The sequence below is a fragment of the Furipterus horrens genome, unplaced genomic scaffold, assembly GCF_987537825.1.
Source record: "Furipterus horrens unplaced genomic scaffold, mFurHor1.1.pri manual_scaffold_4, whole genome shotgun sequence".
Classification (NCBI taxonomy): domain Eukaryota; kingdom Metazoa; phylum Chordata; class Mammalia; order Chiroptera; family Furipteridae; genus Furipterus; species Furipterus horrens.
In genome coordinates, this window is record NW_028327174.1 from 86,268,544 (window position 1) to 86,290,658 (window position 22,115).

The following is a 22,115-nucleotide window of genomic DNA, read 5'->3' on the forward strand; positions in this document are numbered from 1 at the left end:
TTGCTGAACGATGCTTCACAGTCAGGTATACCAGTTGAAGTTGATAGCAATCAAATTGAGATATTGAGATTGACGTTCTACCACATGGGAGATAGCCAACATACTCGTAATATCCAAATCAAAAAAGTTATTGATGAAAATAAAAAATGTGTCTTTTACAGAAAAAAAAAATACAGACTTTTGGGCCAATCCAGTAGAGGTCAAGCCTTCAAATCCCTAGCACAGTGGTTCTCAACCTGCGGGTCGCGACCCCTTTAGGAGTCGAACGATCCTTTCATGGGGGTCACCTAAGACCATTGGAAAACACATATATAATTACATGTTGTTTTTGTGATTAATCACTATGCTTTAGTTATGCTTGGGGGTCACCGCAACATGAGGAACTGTATTAAGGGGTCACGGCATTAGGAAGGTTGAGAACCACTGCCCTAGCAGATGACTCAAACATGGAATTAAAATTTTTTTTTTGGCCCTGATAGATACCAAGGAAGGCATGGTCTCTTCAATATAGAGATTGTTTGCTGCCTATGAGGTCAACAACAGTGTAAGTAACAATACATGAAATGCGGATTTGAATGCACTAAGTGCCAGGTCGGTGACACCTTTGGTAGAGATTTGAAAGTAAACAGTCCTTCAAACCACCAGCCGCCCTTCGGTGGCAGTGAAGCTGCTGAGGTAAAACTGAAAACAGCCTGCCAGAACCGGAATGGCCATTGGCGGGGTGAAGTGATGGGGCGCGAGCGAAGCGGAGGGGGCGGGATTTAATGGTCTAGCCCACTGATTGGCAATCTGCAGCAATGTTTTGGATGATTGGTCGTTGGCGCGAGGGTTGCCGGGACAGGCACGTGGTACCGGTCCTTGAATCTAGAAGGCGGCAGAATCTTCAACAGCTCGGTTCACTCTGTTTTCCTCTCGGTAGATGGAAAGGAAGGACCAGCCGTGGGTGGCTGGTGAAATTCAGTGCACTCGATGTGAAAGAAGGGAGACTAGAGCTTCCGGTGAGGAGCTCGAGGGCCGTTTGGCGGGCAGGCTCGGTTCTGGGCGGTGGGCATGGAGACAGCGAGGCCAACGAGAGTGGGAGCAGCTAAGCTGGTGGGGGCCTAGCTTACCGGAAACGGTCGCACAGGGCCTCTCCCGTCGCCCCCCAAGGGGCCACGTAAAGCCTGAAGTCCGTTGAGGGGTCGTCGCTTCTCTGCCTTAGCCTCCGCCGCTTCTCCCTGACTCTGACAGAACCTTGCTGCTCTCCCGAGCACCGGTTCGAAAATGCCCCCATGTTTACGAAAGAGTAGATTTAAGAATTTAATCTGTTGCCTGTGGTCGAGGAGTAATGAAACTTGAATTTCTTGTGTCGTTTTAGTTGTAGAGGTGACAAGTAGACCACTGTGGAATGTTATTGCTCAGTTTGCGATGAAGAATTATTTTTATGTATCTTGTGTTTTTCTGTGCAAAGGAATAAATACACAGCCCTTCTACTGATCTGCTAATTTTTTCTGTATACAAGGTCTTTATATCAGACTATGTTTTGGAGCAGTTTTATGTTCACATTGATTGGCTAATTTGGATTCTACCCAAGTGAAAGCAGGTTCAAGTTATTTTAACGTAATTTAAAATGCCTTGGAGTGCTGTGTCTCAGACAGGGATGAGTTGCTGAGAAATCTTGTTGTTACCCTGTGTAATTGTTTAATGTTTGTACTTTCAGAGTGAGTCACTCCATCGGTTTTCTTAGTCCCTCCTAGGTGGACTCAGTTTGGGACTTGCAAACCTGTGTACAGAAAAATTGGTGGGTTGTGTTTACTGGGTGGAGACCACCTTTCTCCTAATCTTGAGTTTTGGTTGTGACTGTTACATAGAAGGTCTCCATTGTTTGAAGGAAATAAGTATTACAAAATAAAGTTTTAAAACATGACCTTTTTTTATTTAAGTATATTTTATTGATTATATTGTTACAATAGTTCCAGTTTTTTCCCCTTTGCTCCCCTCTGCCCAGCACCACCTCTCCCCCAGAAATCCCCTACCCGCCCCCCAGCCCGTGCCCATGGGTCGTACATACAAGTTCTCTGGCTTCACCCTTCCCTATATTCTTTTTAAAAAAAAATAATTAAAACAAATTTTTTTTAGAACATGACCTTTTAAAATCACTGGTTCTTCCATGTATTTGTGTTACAATGCTTAGAAATACTCAGTTGGAAAGGTGGTGGTTATGCATCTAGAATTGTGAAGGTGCTTTCCCTTTGTAAACAGTAATGTACGTACTACAAGTTATTTTGACTTGTATACTATAAGGAAATTTATAAAGACAAAACAAACAGTTTTGATTTCCTTGGTAATATCTCGGGAATTTAAATAGAGCTTTAAAAGTTAGCTTGCACCCTGGCTGGTGTGGCTCAGTGGATTGAGCATCAGCTTACAAACTGAAAGGTCACTGGTTTGATTGCTAGTCAGAGTACATGCCTGGATTGCAGGCCAGGGCCCCATTTGGAGGCGTGAGAGAGGCAACCAATCAATGTTTCCCTCCCTCTCTTTCTCCCTCTCTCCCCTCCCTCTGAAAATAAATTAAAAAAATATATTTTTAAAAAATAAGTTAGCTTGCTTGTAAGCAAGTTTCAGATATTTCAGTTGGCTTAGGAAACTAAAGCTTTTTCTTTTTAAATTTATTGATTTTAAAGATAGAGAAATTGAGATTTATTTGTTGTTCTACTAACTTTTGCATTCATTGGTTCGTTCTTGTATGTGCCCGGACTGGGAGTTGAACCTGCAATCTTGTAGTATTGGAACAATGCTCTAACCAGCTACTGGGCCTAAAGCTTTTTTTAATCAAAAGAATGCGAATATTAATCAACAAGAAACCTAATTTTTTTGCCAGTAAAGAAAATGACTGACTTTATCTAATTTCTTTTTTTCCTTTCCTTTTTTGTCTTGCAGTCTTTTTTAAAAAATCCTTTTGCAGTTACATAGCTAAAAACACGCTTATTATGATAAACTTCATATTCTACTTAGAGAATTAAAATCTTGATAATAGCTCTGACTGGTGTGGCTCAGTGGGTTGGACATTGTCCTGCAAAACATGTTGCTGGTTTGATTCCCAGTCAGGGCATGTGCCTGGGTTGTGGGCCAGGACCCCCGTGGGGCATATGAGAGGCAACCCAATCAGTGTTCCTCTCACACATTGATATTTCTCTCCTCTTTCTCTCTCTTTTCCCCTCTCTCTAAATAAATAAATAGATTTAAAGATGTTTAATAAAAAAATTGATGATAGGTTTTCAATTAAGATTATAGTATTTCCCTCAATAATGCTAGGTTTGTGAAAATGACCTTTTTAAAAAATTTTCTTATGTATATTTTATTGATTATGTTGTTACAGTAGTTCCAATTTTTCCCCCTTGTGAAAATAGTCTTTATGTGGGTCATGTGTGTGACAGTAGTAGCATCTAGCTTCTGTCCTTGCCAGTGTCTTAGATAATTCTAAGAGTGGCATCTTGCCAGTGTCTCATATCTGCCCTCCCTGTCCACTTTACAGGGTGGGAAATATAAATTAGTAGAGGGCAGTATGATCAACTGGAAAGAACATTGCACTTGAAAACAGAACTAGGCTGGAGTCTGGATTATACCATTTAATTAGCCACATCACCAAAATGTTTTTCCATCTCTAGGTTGCATATAACATTCCCAGCCTACTTGGCCATGATGTTTACACAGAGCCAATAAAGTATGTTAGAGCACTTTGTATGATTATAAGACATGGCAAATTAAAAGTATCATAGGTACCAGAAACTATCTAAATTAATGCAAACAATATTACGTAACCCTACTTGGTTTTTCTTCTGATGTTTCTCCCTCCTTCTGACTTGTATAGGTTTTCCTGAATTTTTTTTCATAAGTCATCCATTCCTCACTGACTTGGATATCTTTTCCTATGCAACAGAATCCCCTCTAACTTTCCCTTTTGACTAATGCTGCATAATGTTAACAAACTGGAAAGATTAATTCATAACTTTATCAATAGGTCACCACCATGAACTTCAATGTGGACATGCTTTTTGTGAACTGTGCTTATCAGTAACTGAAGAATACAGCACAATTATATGTCCTGTTTGTGAGGTAAGCTTTATCATCTTTCATATTGAATACATTATAACCTCATGTTAAAGGTAAAACTGTTAGAGAAATAAAACATAATTCTAGTTAGGAACATTTTAGTTGAATTTTAATTGCTGAGTCTTTAAGTCAAGAAGCCTAAGAAAAGCTAAAGCTTTTCCCATCCATTTTATAATTGTTCAAAGTGATCAAAAAAAGAAAAGAAAAAAAAAAGTGATTAAGAAAACTATAAAGTTAAGGTCATACATTACTCAGCATACATGTTTTGACTCTTTGGAGAATTCTATGGAAATTGGCTCTATTTTCATTTTAGTGAAGTATACAATGCAAGCAAATTTTGAATGCCACCTGCCCCTCAACCTTTCTATGATATCAAATTTGTATTTGTAGAGATGCCATAGTATAAAAAGAGAAACAAAACAGTAGTCTAAAGTTAACGTTAACTTCAGAAGCACTAAAAATAGTACAGCTGCACTAGGAGTAATATCTATGGACCCATAATAATGAGAACAATTCAAGGAAATAAAATTTAATGAACATCATTTGCGTTCACTACAAATACAAATGTAGCTTGTTTTATATAGTATGTTTCTGGAAAGTTGTCTCTAAATTCTTAATGTTCCACTTGAGAGATCAGATGATGAGGGTTTGTATTTATTGTTTTCTGTGGCGTTTGGCAATCAGTTCCTATGGAGGCAGAAGACCTGGAATGCAGTCCTAGTTCTGTTACACTGAGCTCAAATTTCCTTATTTGTCATATGGAAATAATACCTGCTTTTATCTAATAAGATTGCAAGAGTTAAATCTGAAGTATCTAACAGTTTCCTACAAGCTTCAAGGTCATTAAAATAAGTATTCTAGTCAATTCCTGGTTATTTAGGTGCAGATTAACTGGTTTGCGAGTTAAACATCCTAAAAATATGTATACACATATTTATAAATTTGTGAAAGTTTTAAGTGTAGCAGAAACATAAACATATTAGCAGCTGTCTGTTTTAGAATTAGATACTTCACAAATTAAGGCCTTCATTGTGGGAAATTCTTATTGCCTTTCCTTTCTTGACAGTAGGTTCCTCAGATGTGACTGACTACATAGTTAAGACAAGGAGGGCCTAGCTTCTTTGGTTATAATGGAAGAGCCATGCTGATTCAGTCTTGTGATGGGTAAAGAGTAACAGAAAGGAAAGGAGCAGGCAGACAAAACTGTATCTGCCCATATTTATCCTGTTTTAATATGGAAACACAGACAAATTTATTAGAACAGTAATTTTTGCCTTTTTTGGCAAATGATTTCATGTTTAATAGTTTTAAATCATTATAGTGTATTATTTTGGGTAATATCTATACACGTTTATAGTGTATTTACAAACATTAGTTTTGATTTAAGGTCCTAATGTATCTATTTTGTATCATATTGACTAGTTCTGACTCTGTCATTGTGAAACATATGATTTGTCCCATCCTTCCCCCCCACCCCCCCCACCCCTCCACCCCCGGTGCTATAAGCAAGGGACTATATGCAGATTCTTCAGATGCACTAAAGCTGATCACTATTTAAAGGAGTCCTTTGAGAAACTTTGCTGAAGTTGTTGCCACACTTACTAATTTTTAAAGTTTATATTTTTGCCTAATTAGTATTTATTTGGAATAAGAATGGAAAACTTTAGCTAAACTAGTGAAAAGTGTGAATTTATAGAATACTTCAAGAATGTAGTTTATTATTTTTAATTTTCTATGTATGTGCTCTATAAAGTAAGAATTAAGTAACTGTATTTATGTTAAACTTATAATTTATCTTTCATGTTGAAGTTAATGCTGCTTATTTCAAACTTAAGCCTAAAATAATTTCATTCAGGATTAAGGGTATACATTTGTTCTTATTTCTGAGAGTGGGTAAATACTATAGATTTATCTACCAGTATTCATCTTTCATAATTGTATGTTTTTATAACATCCCTTCTCTGCTTTTGATTAATATTAATGGTAATTTAATAATAACCATTCTATAATTTTGCACAAGATGGCAGGTTTTGTTCCAGATAGGATCATATTTAGGTATCATTCCAGATATACTAACCTTTTATTGATTTTTTTGACCTGAACCCAAAAATATATTTTGCATGAAGAAAGGATAAGTTATCTGATCACTATATAATTAATATATGTTAAAATCCCATGTGGATTAGAAATGTTAAAATACAAATTGAAGGTGTAAACAGGAGGAAAATATAGATAATTTAATCTTAGATGGGGAAGTCTTGTTAAAACATATCTCTGAAATCAGAAATCAAAGAAGAAATTCTGGTTAAATTTGACCACAAGTAACAAAAAAACAAGTAAGAACATCACCATAAATAAAACTTAAATGAGAACCTGGGGTAGGGAGGGGAAGAAAGTTTTTATTATGTTTATTATAAGTTAAGAATCTTTATACAGTTTTAACTGAAACCTTTTAAATCAGTTGTATTAATATTTTTAAAAAAATATTTGGAAGACATGTCCTATATCATCAAATTTGTTGATAGTCTTCATGACAATAGCACTCTCGCAAACATGGTGAGTGTTCCTAAAATATGCTGGATTTTCTGTAAGAAGTGTGGCAAGCATCAACCCTGCAAAGAAACACAATACAAGAAGAGCAAGGATTCTCTTTGCACAGGGAAAGAGGTGCAATGACAGAAAGCAGAGTGGCTGTGAGAGGGCAGACTAAGCTGCAAAAAGGCTAAAACTACAAGGTAGATGGTGCTGAGGCTTGATTGTGCTGAGGCTTGAATGTGTTGAGGCCAACTACAGATCCTAAGAGAATGCTGTCTCTTAAGAGATGCAAGCATTTTGAAATGGGTGGAAGTAAAAAGAGTGATCCAGGGATCCAGTTTTAAGCTTCTTATTTTGTTTTATTATGTGACAATAAAATGTTAAATATATATTTGCTTAAAAAATAAATCTGTTAATAGAAACAGTAACCTCTTAGTATGAAGTGTCAAGCCAGAGGGAATAAATGAGGAGACAAATAGAAATTAAGGTTTTGGACCCCAATTTTGGGGGGAGGGTTTTAAAAAATAACATTTTGTTCAATGTTATTTGTTAAAGCTAGCATTTTTTTTCTAATTATCTAACAATACATGGCTACCTTTGGTACCTCACACTTAAAATCTTCACAGAACCTTGTCTTCCCCACCAAAGATGTATATTTAAATGGAAGACCATAACATTTAGTCATCTGCTTTGTTTCTTTTAGCAACATTAACTTATTCTCATGAGAGCCTCCTGCATTACTTTTAATGGCTGCATAATAAGCCATGTACGTAAGTGCTATAATTCTTAACTGATTTCTTCATTATGAATATTTAGGTGGTTTTCACAATTGTTCACTATATCTTTACACAATTCCTCAAACTTACCTCGACCAAAAAATTTCAAAAGTAAGTTCAGTTAATTTCTAGCTCCAAAACAAATTCATGTTTCAATTTGTCGTATTTGTTTTAATGTTTGACAATTAGATGAGCAAAAAATGAATATCTCCTTGTAATTCCCTGACTACTAGTGAAATTGAGCAACTTTTCAGATGTCTTCAACAGACCCTTTCAGAGGCTTTGCATATTTCCCTTTTGAATTGTCTTTTCCTAACTTGTAGAAATACTTCATTGTGATAGGGATGCTACCTCTTTCTCCTCTGTATTTAGCTGCTTTCTGCCAATCTTTCACTTTTAATTTTTTTTTTTAAATTACATTTAGCCTTGCAGAGATGTTTCCCTCTGTTTTCTTTCCTCCCCTCTTTCGTGGCTTCTAGGTTTTCTTTGGTTAGGCAGACCTTCCTATCTCAGAGAGAGATCTATATAGTCAAACCTTGTTTCTCAAGTGTCTTCGTTCTTGAACATTTAAGTTCTGGACCAAATTGTTCACAGAAAAATGTCTCAGTTGTCAGTCAAAATTTTGGTTCTCAATTCTCAACACGACAACCCTTTCATGCTGATACCTGTATGATCAGTCACATGTCTCTTAGGCAACAAACAAAGGAGAATAGGTTTTCAAACAACTTGCTTCTCAAACAGTTTGCCAGAACAAATTAAGTTCAAGAACTGAGGTTTCACTATGTTTTTAAGTACTTACATCATGTTTTTTAAAAAGGTACATGCTATGGAAAAAAAAAAGGTACATGCTTGATCTTTTTACAGTACTCAAATGATGCAAGGTGGGTGTAAACTTTATTCTTCAGGATGATTAGCTGACTTTCCCAGAAGAGTTATTGAATAATCCTTCCTCTATATAATTGAAATGTCACTTGTCTTCTGTATTAAGTTCCTATGTATATGTGGATCTGTTTCAGGACTCTGTTCTCTATTGTGCCAGTACCTTAGTGTTTTAATTATAGTAGCTTTATTTTCTGGTGGGATAGATCTCTCCCAAATGATTATGTTAAAATTGTTGTAATTCTGCATAATATTTTTTCTAGATGGACTTGAGAATTGTGTTTATTTATATTAGACGTATTTTAGGACATTAAATTTTTGTCTCCAGAAACTTTATGATCCTCAATAAGCGATTTGGTTTTCTCTTCTTAGGGGTTATATTTTTCCTTATAAAATTTATTCCTAAGTATTTTGGAGTTTTGAACATACCTTAAGATATCACTATAAAATTTTTACAGTAAATTTTAGAAGTATTGTTGCCAGTATTTCCTTTAGAATTGTGGTAGAATGGAGTGTTTTAGTTAATTTAATGCTCTGTTTAATTCATAATTGCCAGATTACCAATTTCTTTACCAATTAAAATAGGGTAAAAACAACATATAGGTACAATTTTTAAAAATTTATTTAATGAGGATTTAAGGATCTTTAAGGATTTTATCAAATTTATCTCTGAATGGCACACTGGTTGTTTGAATTCTGGATAAACAGAATTTATTGAATGGCTTTCTGTTTTTGTTTTTCTTCTTTTGTTCTAAGCTTGCTACACCTGTAAATATGAGACAAGGATACTACCAGTTAGATGGATATGTTAAAGAATATTCTTTTATGGACAAACTGCAGCCTAAAAAGTATGTTCAGTGTGCACTTATTTTAGTATTTAAAGCGCAGTACATTTATGAAAGAGTAATTTTAGCATTACTGATAAAATGTCATTCTTAGACCAGTGTTTCTAACCCATTGTTCATAGAGTGCTCTTTAAGTTTATGATACATCTTAACTTAATGAAATGGAGACTCTGGCTCCTAAGGAAGCAGTATGAGTTTGTCCTTATTTAAAGTAGGGGGGCGGGGAAAGGAAAGCAAGATTACTACATCAGATCAAGAACAGCTGAGGGTAAGATTTTAGCAGAAGCTATTGGTGATGGGGGAAAATAAGGCATGGAGAAAAAGTAAGAACTTCTCTCTTGACTATTGAGAGGAGCATGAGTACAGTACAGTAGAGGACTGGGGGAAGAGTAGATTGAGAGATGATTTATGAAAGGAGAAATTAATAACTTTGGGGTGCTTTTATTAATTTTTCCACTTCTCCATAAGACTTTGCACATTAATAAATGCTTTTTGAATTAGTGATGCAGAGGTTTTTTAAAAAATCCCATCTAGAGAACACCTGTTATTTTTATTGCACCTATTTATTTATACAGGTGTGGGCAAAGTAGATTTACTACAATAATTAATAAATAATAATACAAGACTAAATAAACTCTGTGTTTTGTGTACTCATAACTGTAAACCTACTTTTGCCTACTCATGTATGTCTTCCTCTACAAGTCTTTAAGCCTCTTTGAGTGCATGGACAACATTTTACTGTTTTCTACATCCCTGGTGATTTAGTAAGTGTTTGTTAGGTGAAAAACCATGATACAGTATTTTGACATTTGCTATAGTTTTTCTGAAAATTGTTTTTGATCTTAGGTAAGTTTACATTTAGGGTCGACTTTGGAGTGGATCATGGTGAAAAGATAGTAAAGTCTGTTTTTTTGTTGCTTTGAAACTTTTCAAGGATTAAAGACCTTCTTATTAATTCACTGGGATATGTTTTATTGATTAGAGAGAGAGAGAGAGAGAAATATCAATCGATTGCCTCTTTTATGTCCCCTGGCCCAGATCAAACTGACAACATTTTGATGTATGGGATGATGCTCCAACCAAGTGAGCCACCTGGCCAGAGCAATTTTTAACTTCTAAAAATACTTACTATTACAGTAAATTAATGTGGGAATTAAATTAATATAGTATATCCTCAAGGAAAAGTCTCATTTGGAACTTTTTTATTTTGTTAATACACCAAAGCATCTGTAATGCACCCAGTTCCTCATCTCTCATTCGTTTTACCCCCTCAGATTCTGACTTCCACAGGATCTCCCATATCCGTAATTTAGTCATGGTTTCCTCTGTTTGCTTATCATAGATGATTGAGAACCCAATGTGTGTGTTCTACAAGTCACCATATGAATTATTTTTTGATAGTAAAAATCAGAATAGAAGGTTAAAACTGTTATATTAACATAGGTATTTAAAATGACGTACTTGACATTTTTCAGATTAAAGAATTGTTCTCAGGACTTTAAAAAGACTGCTGGTCAGCTAACTATTGGTTTAGAACATTCATCATCCATACACAAGACTATTTTGAGTTCATCGGCTGTAATGGCGGTAGGAAGAATGTTATTTGTGAAGTAAAATGAAGCCAGACATTTTTACTTTGTCTCTGGTAGCTTAACTTTCCTCTCCTCTCAAACTTCCTATAATTATAGATTATTTTGGAAGCTTAAAGGTAAGAGGTAAATCTACACTTCTTACTAGAACCTCTTGTTTTTTTCTAAACTATGCTCGAACAATTCTCTTTTCTTCCAAGGCAGCCCATTCTACCTTAGACAACTCTATTACTGTTCTTGATATTTACCTGTATGTAGCTTCTTCCCTTTGAACCTAGTTATTGAATTCAGATTCTATGAAACTTGTATAAAGTAGACATATCTAAATTCTAAGTGTGGTTTTTCCAGTTATTTTAATGGCATCCAAACAGCCTGATAGCATTTGTTGATGATGATGATGATGATGATGGTGATGTTGGAAGATTGAATTTTACCTGTTACTACAACTGATAACTTTAAACAGTGCATTTTTTAAATTTAAGATTAGAAAACAATAAACTCCAAAATGCTGTTGAATAAAGTATTAAGTCTTTTTGGTAAGATCTTTAGTGAGCTGGGGGAGGAAAGAGAGCACTTGATCTTGCTATCTTTTACTTCAAGTTTAAATCTTAACATAGCCAAATTATAAGATTTTTTCTTAAACTTTTCATATTTACATGCGTACATGTATTGCCATAAGTTTTTCAAGATAGTTTTCAGTTTCAAAATGGTCATAGGACATAATCTTATTTTTTCAAAAAGTTATCTAAAAATATTGGAAATGGTATAACCAAAACTCTAAAATGTTAATTGTTTTTAGTCTCTGGGTAAGAAGGGTTAACTGTTATTTTTCTCCTTTTAGGATTTCTATAGTGGGTCTGTATTGCTTTTGTAACCAAAATAGTAGTTCATTGTTTTTGCCACTAATATAATGTATCTAAATATCTGTTTTTGTATTTGTATATGGTCCCCCTTTCCCTTTTTAGGAGACTAAAACTGCAGAAGAAATTGATGAAGCACTAAAGATAGCAGGCAATAATTTTGAACAATTAAGTATTGCTACAAAAGTAAGCATTTTGAATAATTAAATTCTATCATGAATTAGGACATGGTCTCTTTAAATGTGCATATTTGGATATACTATCACTGGAGTTAGAGTTTAGCACTGAGTTATTAAGCATGATAATCTAATGACAGAGAAGCATACAGAAGAATGGATGACTCCCATGGCCTGCAAGGATTGGTTTTGTAGCATTGTGCTAGCAGCCCACTGACGTAGAATCTCTTATCAAGGAACCATGATTTCTTGTGTCAGATCATTGCAGATCATCTTTCTAACATTACCATTACTTGGCTGTATACCCTTTCACAAAGAGTCTTACTCTCTTTTCTTCCTACCCATCTCCCGAGAGAGAGGCTCACTCATTTGCTGACAAAGAACAAGCAACAGCAAATTTACAACTAAGGCAACCAGAAGGTTATAGCTGATGTGGGAGTTAAGGCTTCAACATGTGAATTTGAGGTGGGGGGCAAAATTAAACCCATAACAGTCTTGCCCTCTGCTCCCCCTCCTCAGACTCATGTCCTTCTCACATGCAAAATACCTTTACCCAATTCCAATTTAGTCTTAACATATTCCAGCATCAGCTCTGAATCCCAAATCTCATCTCATTTAAATATCTTCTGATCAGGTATGGGTTGAGACTCAGGGGCCAAATTTCTCTTTAACAGTTTCTCCATGAAACTAGGTAATAAATTATTTTCTAAAATAGATTGGTTGGGCAGGCATAGGATAGACATTCCCATTCCAAAAGGGAGAAATTGGAAGGAAAAAGGGGGTCACAGATTTCAAGGAATAATTCATCATTTATAAATGCAGCCCTGGCTGGTGTGGCTCAGTGGATTGAGCACCAGCCAGCCCGTGAACTAAAGGGTGCTGGTGAAATTCCCAGTTAGGGCACATGCCTGGATTGCAGGTCACATCCCAGTTGGGGATGTGTGAGAGGCAACCACACATTGATGTTTCTCTCTCTCTCTTTTTCCTTCTCTTCCCCTCTCTCTCAAAATAAATTTAAAAAAAAAATTTTAATGCAGTATGTGGCCCCTGATTGGTGCGACTGAGTGAGTTGGGCATTGTTCCACAAACCAAAAGGTTGCCGATTCAATTTCCTGCACATGCCTGGGTTGCGGGCCAGTTGCCCGGTTTGGGGCTTGCGAGAAACAGCCGATTGATGATTCTGTCACACATCAATGTTTCTTTTCCTCTCTTTCTTCCTTCCTTCCTTTTTCTCTCAAAAAGAAATAAATAGAATCTTTAAAAACATAAAAATATTTTAAAAAATATTTGGGTTAAACTTTTTTAATTTAAGTAATGGTGCCAGAGAGAAATTCAGCTATTTAAAATGACTTGTTTTCTGTAATGACAAAAATGGATATAAGAAAGACGTTTAGAATAGTTAGTGTATTTTCTAGGCCTTTTTGCCAGTTTATCAGTATACAGTGCTAATGAAGGTGACAAATACCAGGATTTGAAGTTGAACCATGTGACTTATTCCATTTCTATTATCTAATCTTCTGTTGTGTTATTTTGAAAAGCCCAAAAGTACATTTTATTTTCAAAATTATGTTGAACAGTACAGTTTCTATCAAATTAAAAATACCAAATTAGGTTTTTGTATTATGTTCTTTCCAGGTGCTCGAACACATACACAATCAAACAGAAGAGGAGACAGTCAGTCTTTTACAGGATCTGGAGAAACAATTTGATCAACTTTTTACTTCTCTTGATTCCAGGTAATAAAAATACAGACTCAATGACAGTGAAGTTTTAACATTAATATATTATTTCTTTATATAGATTGAAGTAATGAGTAACTTTTAAACAAGTTTTGAAGGTAGTAGGTCGTCTCCACAGGCTGATGATTACAACTTCAAAATGAAGAACAACTAGTTCATTTTTAAAATTCCTTGGGCTATTTGTCTTCTGGTCCCAAAGCTAACTGTTAAAATAATGAACTTCTTTCTTAAAGCAGCACAAAAAATTATTTGCAAAATCTGAATCTTTGTTGTAGAATTCAGTTTGCATGTGAAAATGCAAACTTTTTTCTTATACATAGTTCTGTCATTTTTTTCATGTGTTTGCAACAAAGCAAACAATGCCCTAATACTTTCTAATATTCATTTATAAACAAATATACAGTTATATGTCCATCACTTTTTAAAAAACTTTGATATATATGATATCAGTAGTGTAATTCACATTTTGCATTTGAAGAAACAGGGTCATAAAAGTTATGACATGCACAAAAAATGATTTAGTAATGGTACTTGTTCTTTTGACTCTGTCCTTTTTAAAAAAAATCTCATTAGGATATCTAGAACATAGGCTCAATTCACTGTCAATGAATCAGTTGATATTCTTTATTCTTCCATGTTGATGCTATCTCAAATAATTATAACATTTAAGTGATAGGTCATGTGAATGCATTTATTTTACAAATAATACATAATAAAGTTTACCTTTTTACCATTTTAAGTGTACAGTTTAATGGTGCATGGTAATTTTATGTTTAAAACACGAGGAAACACTAAACACTTCTGCTGTGGATACACATTTTACATTTCCACCAGCAGTATACATGGTTCCAATTTCTCCATATCCTTACCAACAGAGTTATTTGCTATGCTTTTTATTTTTATTTTTTAAATTATTTCTATGTTTTATTCATTATGCTGTTAAGGTTTCCCAATTTCTTTTCCCTTTACTCCCCTCCGTCCAGCATGTCCTTCCCTCCAGCAGTCCCATCCCCCTTAGTCCATGTCCATGCATTGTGCGTAGAAGCTCTTCTCTACATCCCCCTGTCTATTCTGCACCCTCCTACTATACTTCTTAATTCCTGCACCATTTACTTCCATCTCCTCTTTCCCTCTTCCAGCTGACATCCCTCCACATGTTCCCCATACCTGTGATTCTGTTCCCACTCTGGTTGTCTGCTTAGTTTGCCTTTGTTTCCATTCTCTAGCTTTTGTTGTTGATAGTTGTGATTCTGTTGTTATTTTAATGTTCATAGTTTTGATCTTCTTCTTCTTAAATAAGTCCCTTTAACATTTCATATAATAATGGCTTGGTAATGAATTCCTCAGCTTTACCTTGTCTGGGAAGTGCTTTCTCTGCCCTTCCATTCTAAGTGATAGCTTTGCAGGATAGAGTAATCCTGGTTGTAGGTCCTTGACTCTCATCACTTTGAATATTTCCTGCCAGTCCCTTCTTGCCTGCGAAGTTTCTTTTGAGAAATCAGCTGACAGTCTTACAGGTACACCTTTGTAGGTAATTCTCCTCTTCTCCCTTGCTGCTTTTAAGATTCTCTCTTTATCCTTAACCTTTGGCATTTTAATTATGATGTGTCTTGGTATGGTCCTCCCTGGGTCTAGTTTGTTTGGGACTCTGTGCTTCCTCAACCTGTGTGTTCATTTCCTTCCCCAAATTAGGGAAGTTTTCTGTCATTATTTTTTCACATAAGTTTTCAGTTTCTTGTTCTTCCTCTTCTCCTTCTTGCACCCCTATGATTTGAATTTTGGCATGTTTAAAGCTATCCCAGGGGTTTCTAAGCCTCTACTCACTTTTTAAAATTCTTGTTTCCTCCTTCTGTACTGGTTGACTGTGTATTTCTTCCTTATATTCCAATTTGTTGATTTAAACCCTGGTTTCTGTTCCTTCACCACTAGTTTCATGTGGATTTTCTTTCATTTCACTTAGTATAGCCTTCATTTTTCCCTTGTCATGCTTAACTTTTTTCTGTCAAGTCTGTGAGCATCTTTATCACCAGTACTTTGAACTGTGCGTATTTTAAGTTGGCTATCTCCTCATCTGTGAGGTTCGCTATCTTCTTGTCACTTAGTTCTCCCACTGGAACCTTGATCTGTCCCCTCTTCTGAGTTGTACTTCTCTGTCTTTTCATCTTGACAGCTTTCTGTCGTTGCTTCTGTGTCTTAGGTAGAGCTGTTGCTCCTATTGCTTGTAAAGGGGCAGAGCCTTAGGTATTTGTCCATGCTACTGACCCGTTTCACCGTGTTGTGGCTCTATATGTGGGGGAGGTGTCTGAGAGGGAACAATGCCGCTTGCTCAACACTTGCCCTTTTTCCAGGCACTTCTCCCCTTTCCCGTTCTAAACAAGCTGCCTCCATTGAGAGAGCAGTAGTTTCTTCCTCCATCCCCATGTTTTCTATTTTTAATAATAACATCCTGATGGGTATAAAATTGTATCTCGTGATTTTATTTGCGTTTTCCTAATGATGGTTATGTCGAGTATCTTTTCGTTTATTGGTCATTGTATACTTTTTGGGGAAATATTTATAAAAAATTTTTTATTATTTTTATTCAAATCCCCTCCCTCCCCTTTGGCAGCCATTAGCTCATCAGCTTGTTCTCTATGAGTCTGTTTTGTTTATTCATTTTTTTTAATTAATTTATTTTTTTATCCTCACCAGAAGATATTTTTTATTGCTCTGCAACTTTTGAAGAGCTAAAGAACTGTCTTATTAATTCACTGGAATAGGTTCCATTGATTTTAGAGAAAGAGGAAGAGAGGGAGGGAGGGGAAAAGAGAGAGAGAAATATCCATGTATGAGAGAAACATCAATTGGTTTCCTTCTTGTACATGCCCTGATCAGGGATGGAACCTGCCCAGGAATCTAACTTGGCAACCTTTGGTCTCTGGGACAACGCTCCATACAACTGAGTCACACTGGCCATGTCTGTTTTGCTTTTTTGAGAGTCTGTATATAAGTGAGATCACACGGTATGTGTCTTTCTCCAACTTCACTTAGTATAATCCTTTAGATCTATGCATATTGTCACAAATGGCAAGATTTCGTTCTTTTTACAACTAAATAATATTTTATCTGCACATGCATCTTTATTCATTCATCCATCAGTGGACATTAGGTTGCTTCCATATCTTGGCTATTACTAGTAATGCTGCAGTGAACATAGGAGTGCATATGTCTTTTCAAATTAAGTGTTTTGGGTCTCTCTCTCTCTCTCTTTTATTTTTATAAATACCCAGAAGTGGACTTGCTGCATCATGTGGCAGATCTATTTTTAACATTTGAGGAATCTCCATACTGTTTTCCACATTGGGTACACTAATTTACAAGCTCATTAACAGTGTACAAGAGTTCCCTTTTCTCCACATCCTTGCCAGCACTTGTTTGTTTATTTATTGAGGATAGCCATTCTGACTGGTGTGAGGTGATATCTCATTGTGGTTTTAGTTTGGATTTCCGTGATGATTAGTGATATTGAACATCTTTTCATATGTCTGTTGGCCATTTCTGTGTCTTGTTGGGAGAAATATCTATTCAGGTCCTGTGTCCATTTTTTAATTGGAATTTTTTTTTACATTAAGTTGTATGACTGCCCATTTTTTAATTGGATTATTTTGTTGTTGGATTGTAGGAGTCCTTTATATATGGTTGATATTAATTTTTATCAGATATATCATTTTCAGATATTTTTCCTTTTATGAGTTTCCTTCTTACTCTCTTATGTTATTTGATCCACAGAAGTTACTGATAAAGTCCAATTTATTTTTTCTTTTGTTGCATAGCCAAGAAATCATTGCCAGATCTAATATAAAGCTTTTCCCTTATGTTTTATACTAAGAGTATTGTAGTTGTAGTTGTACCTCTTAACAGTTAGGTCTTTGATTCATTTTAATTAATTTTCACATGTGGTGAAAGGTGAGGGTCCAACTTCATTTTCTTCCATGTAGCTATCCAGTTTTCATAGCACCATTGTTGAAAATATGGTCTTCTCTGCACTGAATGGTCTTGGCATGCTTGTTAAACTCAGTTGACTAAATAGGTGAAGGTTTATTTCTGGGCTATTTATTCTATAGCAGTAGCACATTGTTTTGACTACTGTAGCTTTGTGGGGTTGGCCAAAAAGTCCCTTTAGTTTTTTTCTATAAAATAAAAGATACATTTTTCATTTTAATTAATAACTTTATTGATTTGGATATTTAGTATGTTTACTCTTTCCATATGGTAGAACATTAATCTCAGTTAATGTCTTAGTTTGGTTGCTCTCAACTTCAACTGGTCTATCCAACCATGGAGTATCATCCAGCAAGAAAGTTCCAGCATGAAACTTTGCAAACCACTTTTGACACATTCGATCAGTCACAGCACCTTCTCCATACACTGCAAAAGTCTTTTTTTGCATTTGTTCCATTTTTACCTTTCTTGAAATAAAAAAGCATAATATGCCGAAAACGTTGCCAGTTTTCTTCTACAATATTAAAATGTCACACAAAAATTCACCAATTTTGATGTTTTTATAGGTTTATATTGTTTTTTTCTATTAAAGTTGTCCCACTTTTTCCTGCATTGCGCCCCCCACACCGCCCACCCCTTCTCCCACAGTCAGTCCCCACCCCATTGTCCATGTCCATGGGTCATTTATACTAGTTTCTTGACTAGATGCTTCCCTTTCTTTCCCTGCTTCGACCCTCCTCTCTTCCGGCTCTGGTCACTGTCAGTCTACTCCTTGTTTACTTGCCTCAGGTTCTATATAGTTCATTTGCTTGTGTTGTTTATTAGTTTCCTGTATTAGGTGAGATCATATGGTATTTGTCATTCACTGCCTGGCTTATTTCACTAAGCATAATACTCTCAAGTTCCATCCATGTTGTTGCAAATGGTAGGAGTTCCTTCTTTCTTTCTGCTGCATAGTATTTCATTGTGTAAATGTACCACAGTTTTTTTAATCCACTCATCTACAGATGGGCACTTAGGCTGTTTCTACCTCTTGGCTATTATGAATAGTGCTGCTATGAACATAGGGGTGCATAGGATCTTTTGAATTGGGGTTTCAGGATTCTTTGGGTGTAATCCTAGTAGTGGAATTGCTGGACCAAAAGGCATTTCCATTTTTAGTTTTTTGAGTAAATTCCATAGTTTTCCATAGTGGCTGCACCAGTCTGCATTCCCACCAACAGTGCACTAGGGTTCCCTTTTCTTCACATCCTTGCCAGCACTTGTTGTTTGTTGATTTGTTGATGATGGCCATTCTCACTGGTGTGAAGTGGTATCTCATTGTGGTTTTTATTTGCATCTCTCTGATAGCTAGTGATGTTGAGCATTCTTTCATATGCCAATGGACCCTCTATATGTCCTCTTTGGAGAGATGTTTGTTCAGGTCCTTTGTGCATTTTTTAATTGGATTCTCTGTTTTCTTGATGTTGAGTCTTATAAGTTCTTTATATATTTTGGAGATCAAACCCTTGTCTGAGGCATCATAGCAAATATGTTTTTCCATACGGTTCCCTTTTCATCTTGCTGATGTTTTCTTTTGCTGAGCAGAAACTCTTTAGTTTGATGTGGTCACATTTGTTTATTCTTTTCTTTATTTCCTTTGCCCTAGGAGATATATCAGCGAAAATATTGCTATGAGGGATAACTGAGATTTTTCTGCCTATGTTTTCCTCTAGGACTTTTATGGTGTCACAACTAACATTTAAGTCTTTGATCCATCTTGAATTAATTCTGGTATATGGTATAAGTTGGTGCTCTAGTTTATTTTTTTCTTTTTTTGCACATCCTTGTCCAGGTCTCCCAGCACCATTTGTTGAAGAGTCTATTTTCACTCCATTTTGTGTTCCATCCCGCTTTTTCAAATATTAGTTGTTCGTATAGACTTGGGTTTATTTATGGTTCTCTGTTCTATTGATCTATATGTCTTTTCTTTGCTGGTACCAGACTGTTTTAATTACAGTAGCCTTGTAGTATAATTTGGTATCAGGTATTGTGATTCCTCCTACTGTGCTATCTTCTTCAAGATTACTGCAGCTATTGGGGGTCTTTTTTGGTTCCATATAAATTTTTGAAGAGTTTGTTCTAGGTATGTGAAATATGCCATTGGTATTTTAATAGGGATTGTGTTAAGTCTATAAATTGCTTTGGGTAGTATGGACATTTTAATGATGTTGGTTCTTCTCATCCATGAACATGGTATATGTATCTTCCTTAACTTCTTTCTTCAGTGTTCTCTAGTTTTCCTAGTACAGGTCGTTTCCTCCTTGGTTAAGTTCATTCCTAAGTACTTTATTTTTCTTGTTGCTATATTAAATGGGGATTTTTTCTAGTTTCTGTCTTTGATATTTTATTGTTGGTGTACAGAAATGCCTTCGATTTCTAAATGTTGAAATGTTGACTTTGTACCCTGCTCTTTTGCCAAATTCACTTATTAGGTCGAGTGGTTTTTTAGTGGAGTCTATAGGGTTTTCTATGTACACTATCATGTGATCCACAAATAATTACAGCTTTACTTCCTCTTTTCCAGTTTGGATGTCTTTTTTTTTTGGTCTGATTGCTATGGCTAGAACTTCCAATACTATGTTGAATAGGCATGGAGAGAGTGGACATCCTTGTCTTGTTCCTGATCTCAGGGGGAATGCTTTCAGTTTTAGTCCATTGAGTATGATGTTGGCTTCAGGTTTCTCATATACGGCCTTTATTATTTTGAGGTATGCTCCTTCTATTCTCACTTTGCTGAGTGTTTTCATCATAAATGGATGCTGTGCTTTATCAAATGCTTTTCCCGCATCTTGATATGATCACGTTATTTTGTCTTTCATTTTGTTTATGTGGTGTATTATGTTTATTGCTTTGCAAATATTAAACCATCCTTGCACATCTCTCAGATGAATCCCACATGATCGGAGTGTACGATGTTTTTTTTTTAAACAGTTTATTGATTTATTTATTTTATTTATTTATTTTTCGAGAGGGGAAAGGAGAAAGAGAGGGAAAGAAACATCACTATGTGGTTGCCTCTCATGAGCCCCCAACTGGGGAACTGATGTGCAACCTAGTCATGTACCCTGACTGGGAATCAAACCAGTGACACTTGGTTCGCAGAGTGATGCTCAATCCACTGAGCCACAGCAGCCAGGGCTCGATGTTTTTAATGTGTTGCTGGATCTGCTTTGCCAGTATTTTGTAGAGGATTTTAACATCTATGTTTATCAGCGATAATAGCCTGTAGTTTTCTTTCTTTGTTGTGTCTTGACCTGGTTTTGGAATAAGGGTAATACTGGCTTTATAGAAAGAGTTTGGCAGTCTTCCCTCTTTTTGGATTTTTTGAAATAGTTTGAGAAGTGTAGGAGTTAGTTCTTCTCTAAGTGTGTTGTAGTATTTCCCTTTGAAGCCATTTGGTCCAGGGCTTCTGTGTGCTGGGAGTTTTTTGATTTCTGCTTCAATTTCGCTAGTTATTATTGGTCTGTTCAGTCTTTCTACTTCTTGATTCAGTTTTGGAAGATTATATGTTTCTAGAAATTTTTCCAATTCATCTAGGTTGTCAAGTTTCTTGCCATACAGTGGTTTGTAGTAATTTCTTACAATTGTTTGTATTTCTGTGATATTGGTCATGATTTCTCTTCTTCCATTTCTGATTTTGTTTAGTTGGGTCTTCTCTCTCTTTTTCTTGATGAGCCTGGCTAAGGGCTTGTCAATTTTGTTTATCTTTTCAAAGAATCAGCTCCTACCTTTGTTGATCTTTGAATTGTTTGTTTAGTCTTCATGTCATCTAATTCTTCTCTGATCTTGATGATTTCCTTCCTTCTACTCACCCTGGGCTTTGTTTGTTGTTGTTGTTCTAGTTCTTGTAGCTGTAGGTTAGATTTTTTTATTTGAGATTCTTCTATTCTTTTCAGGTAGGCCTGTATTGCAATGAACTTTCCTCTAAGGACTTCTTTTGCTGTGTCCCATAGGTTTTAGGCTGTTATGTGTTCATTATCATTAGTTTCCAGAAACTTTTTGATTTCTTCCTTGATGTCATTGTTAACCCATTCATTATTTAATAGCATGTTATTCATTCTCCATGAGTTTGCATGTCTTTGAGTTTTTTCCTTGAGGTTGATTTCTAGTTTCAAGGCATTGTGATCTGAGATGATGCTTGATATAATTTCAATTTTCTTGAATTTGTTGAGAACATGTTTTCTGTCCTACCATGTGCTCTTTCTTTGAAAATGTTCCATGTGCACTTGAAAAGAAAGTATATATTGCTTTTCTTGGGTGAAAAGTTCTATATATATATCAATTAAGTCCACTTGATCTAGAGTGTGGTTTAGTGCCTCAATATCCTTGGTGTTTCTTTGCTTTGATGATCTGTCCATTGTTGATAATGGGGTTTAAAATCCCCTCCTTTGAGTGTGTTGCTGTTGATATCCTTCTTGTAGTCTTCCAAGATTTTCCTTACATATTTGCGTGCTCCTATGTTGGGTGCATATATGTTTACCAGGGTTATATCTTCTAGATTGATTTTTCCCTTAAGTATTATGAAATGCCCTTCTTTGTCTCTTTTTATGGTCTTTGCTATGAAATCTGTTTTGTCTGATATAAGTTTTGCTATCCCA

The 22,115-nt window shown here is 35.7% G+C and overlaps 1 protein-coding gene across 1 annotated transcript in view; it reads left to right on the forward strand.

Annotated features, from left to right (window-relative positions):
• The first annotated feature begins 558 nt into the window (after window positions 1–558).
• The window catches only part of RNF17 (ring finger protein 17), a 159,730-nt gene continuing 138,173 nt past the window's right edge, over window positions 559–22,115 (forward strand). The window contains exons 1-7 of the mRNA XM_090275163.1: window positions 559–675; window positions 920–998; window positions 4,004–4,098; window positions 9,042–9,133; window positions 10,606–10,717; window positions 11,685–11,765; window positions 13,391–13,491. Coding sequence (XP_090131289.1) covers window positions 559–675; window positions 920–998; window positions 4,004–4,098; window positions 9,042–9,133; window positions 10,606–10,717; window positions 11,685–11,765; window positions 13,391–13,491 — 677 coding nt within the window. The remainder of the gene's footprint in view (window positions 676–919; window positions 999–4,003; window positions 4,099–9,041; window positions 9,134–10,605; window positions 10,718–11,684; window positions 11,766–13,390; window positions 13,492–22,115) is intronic.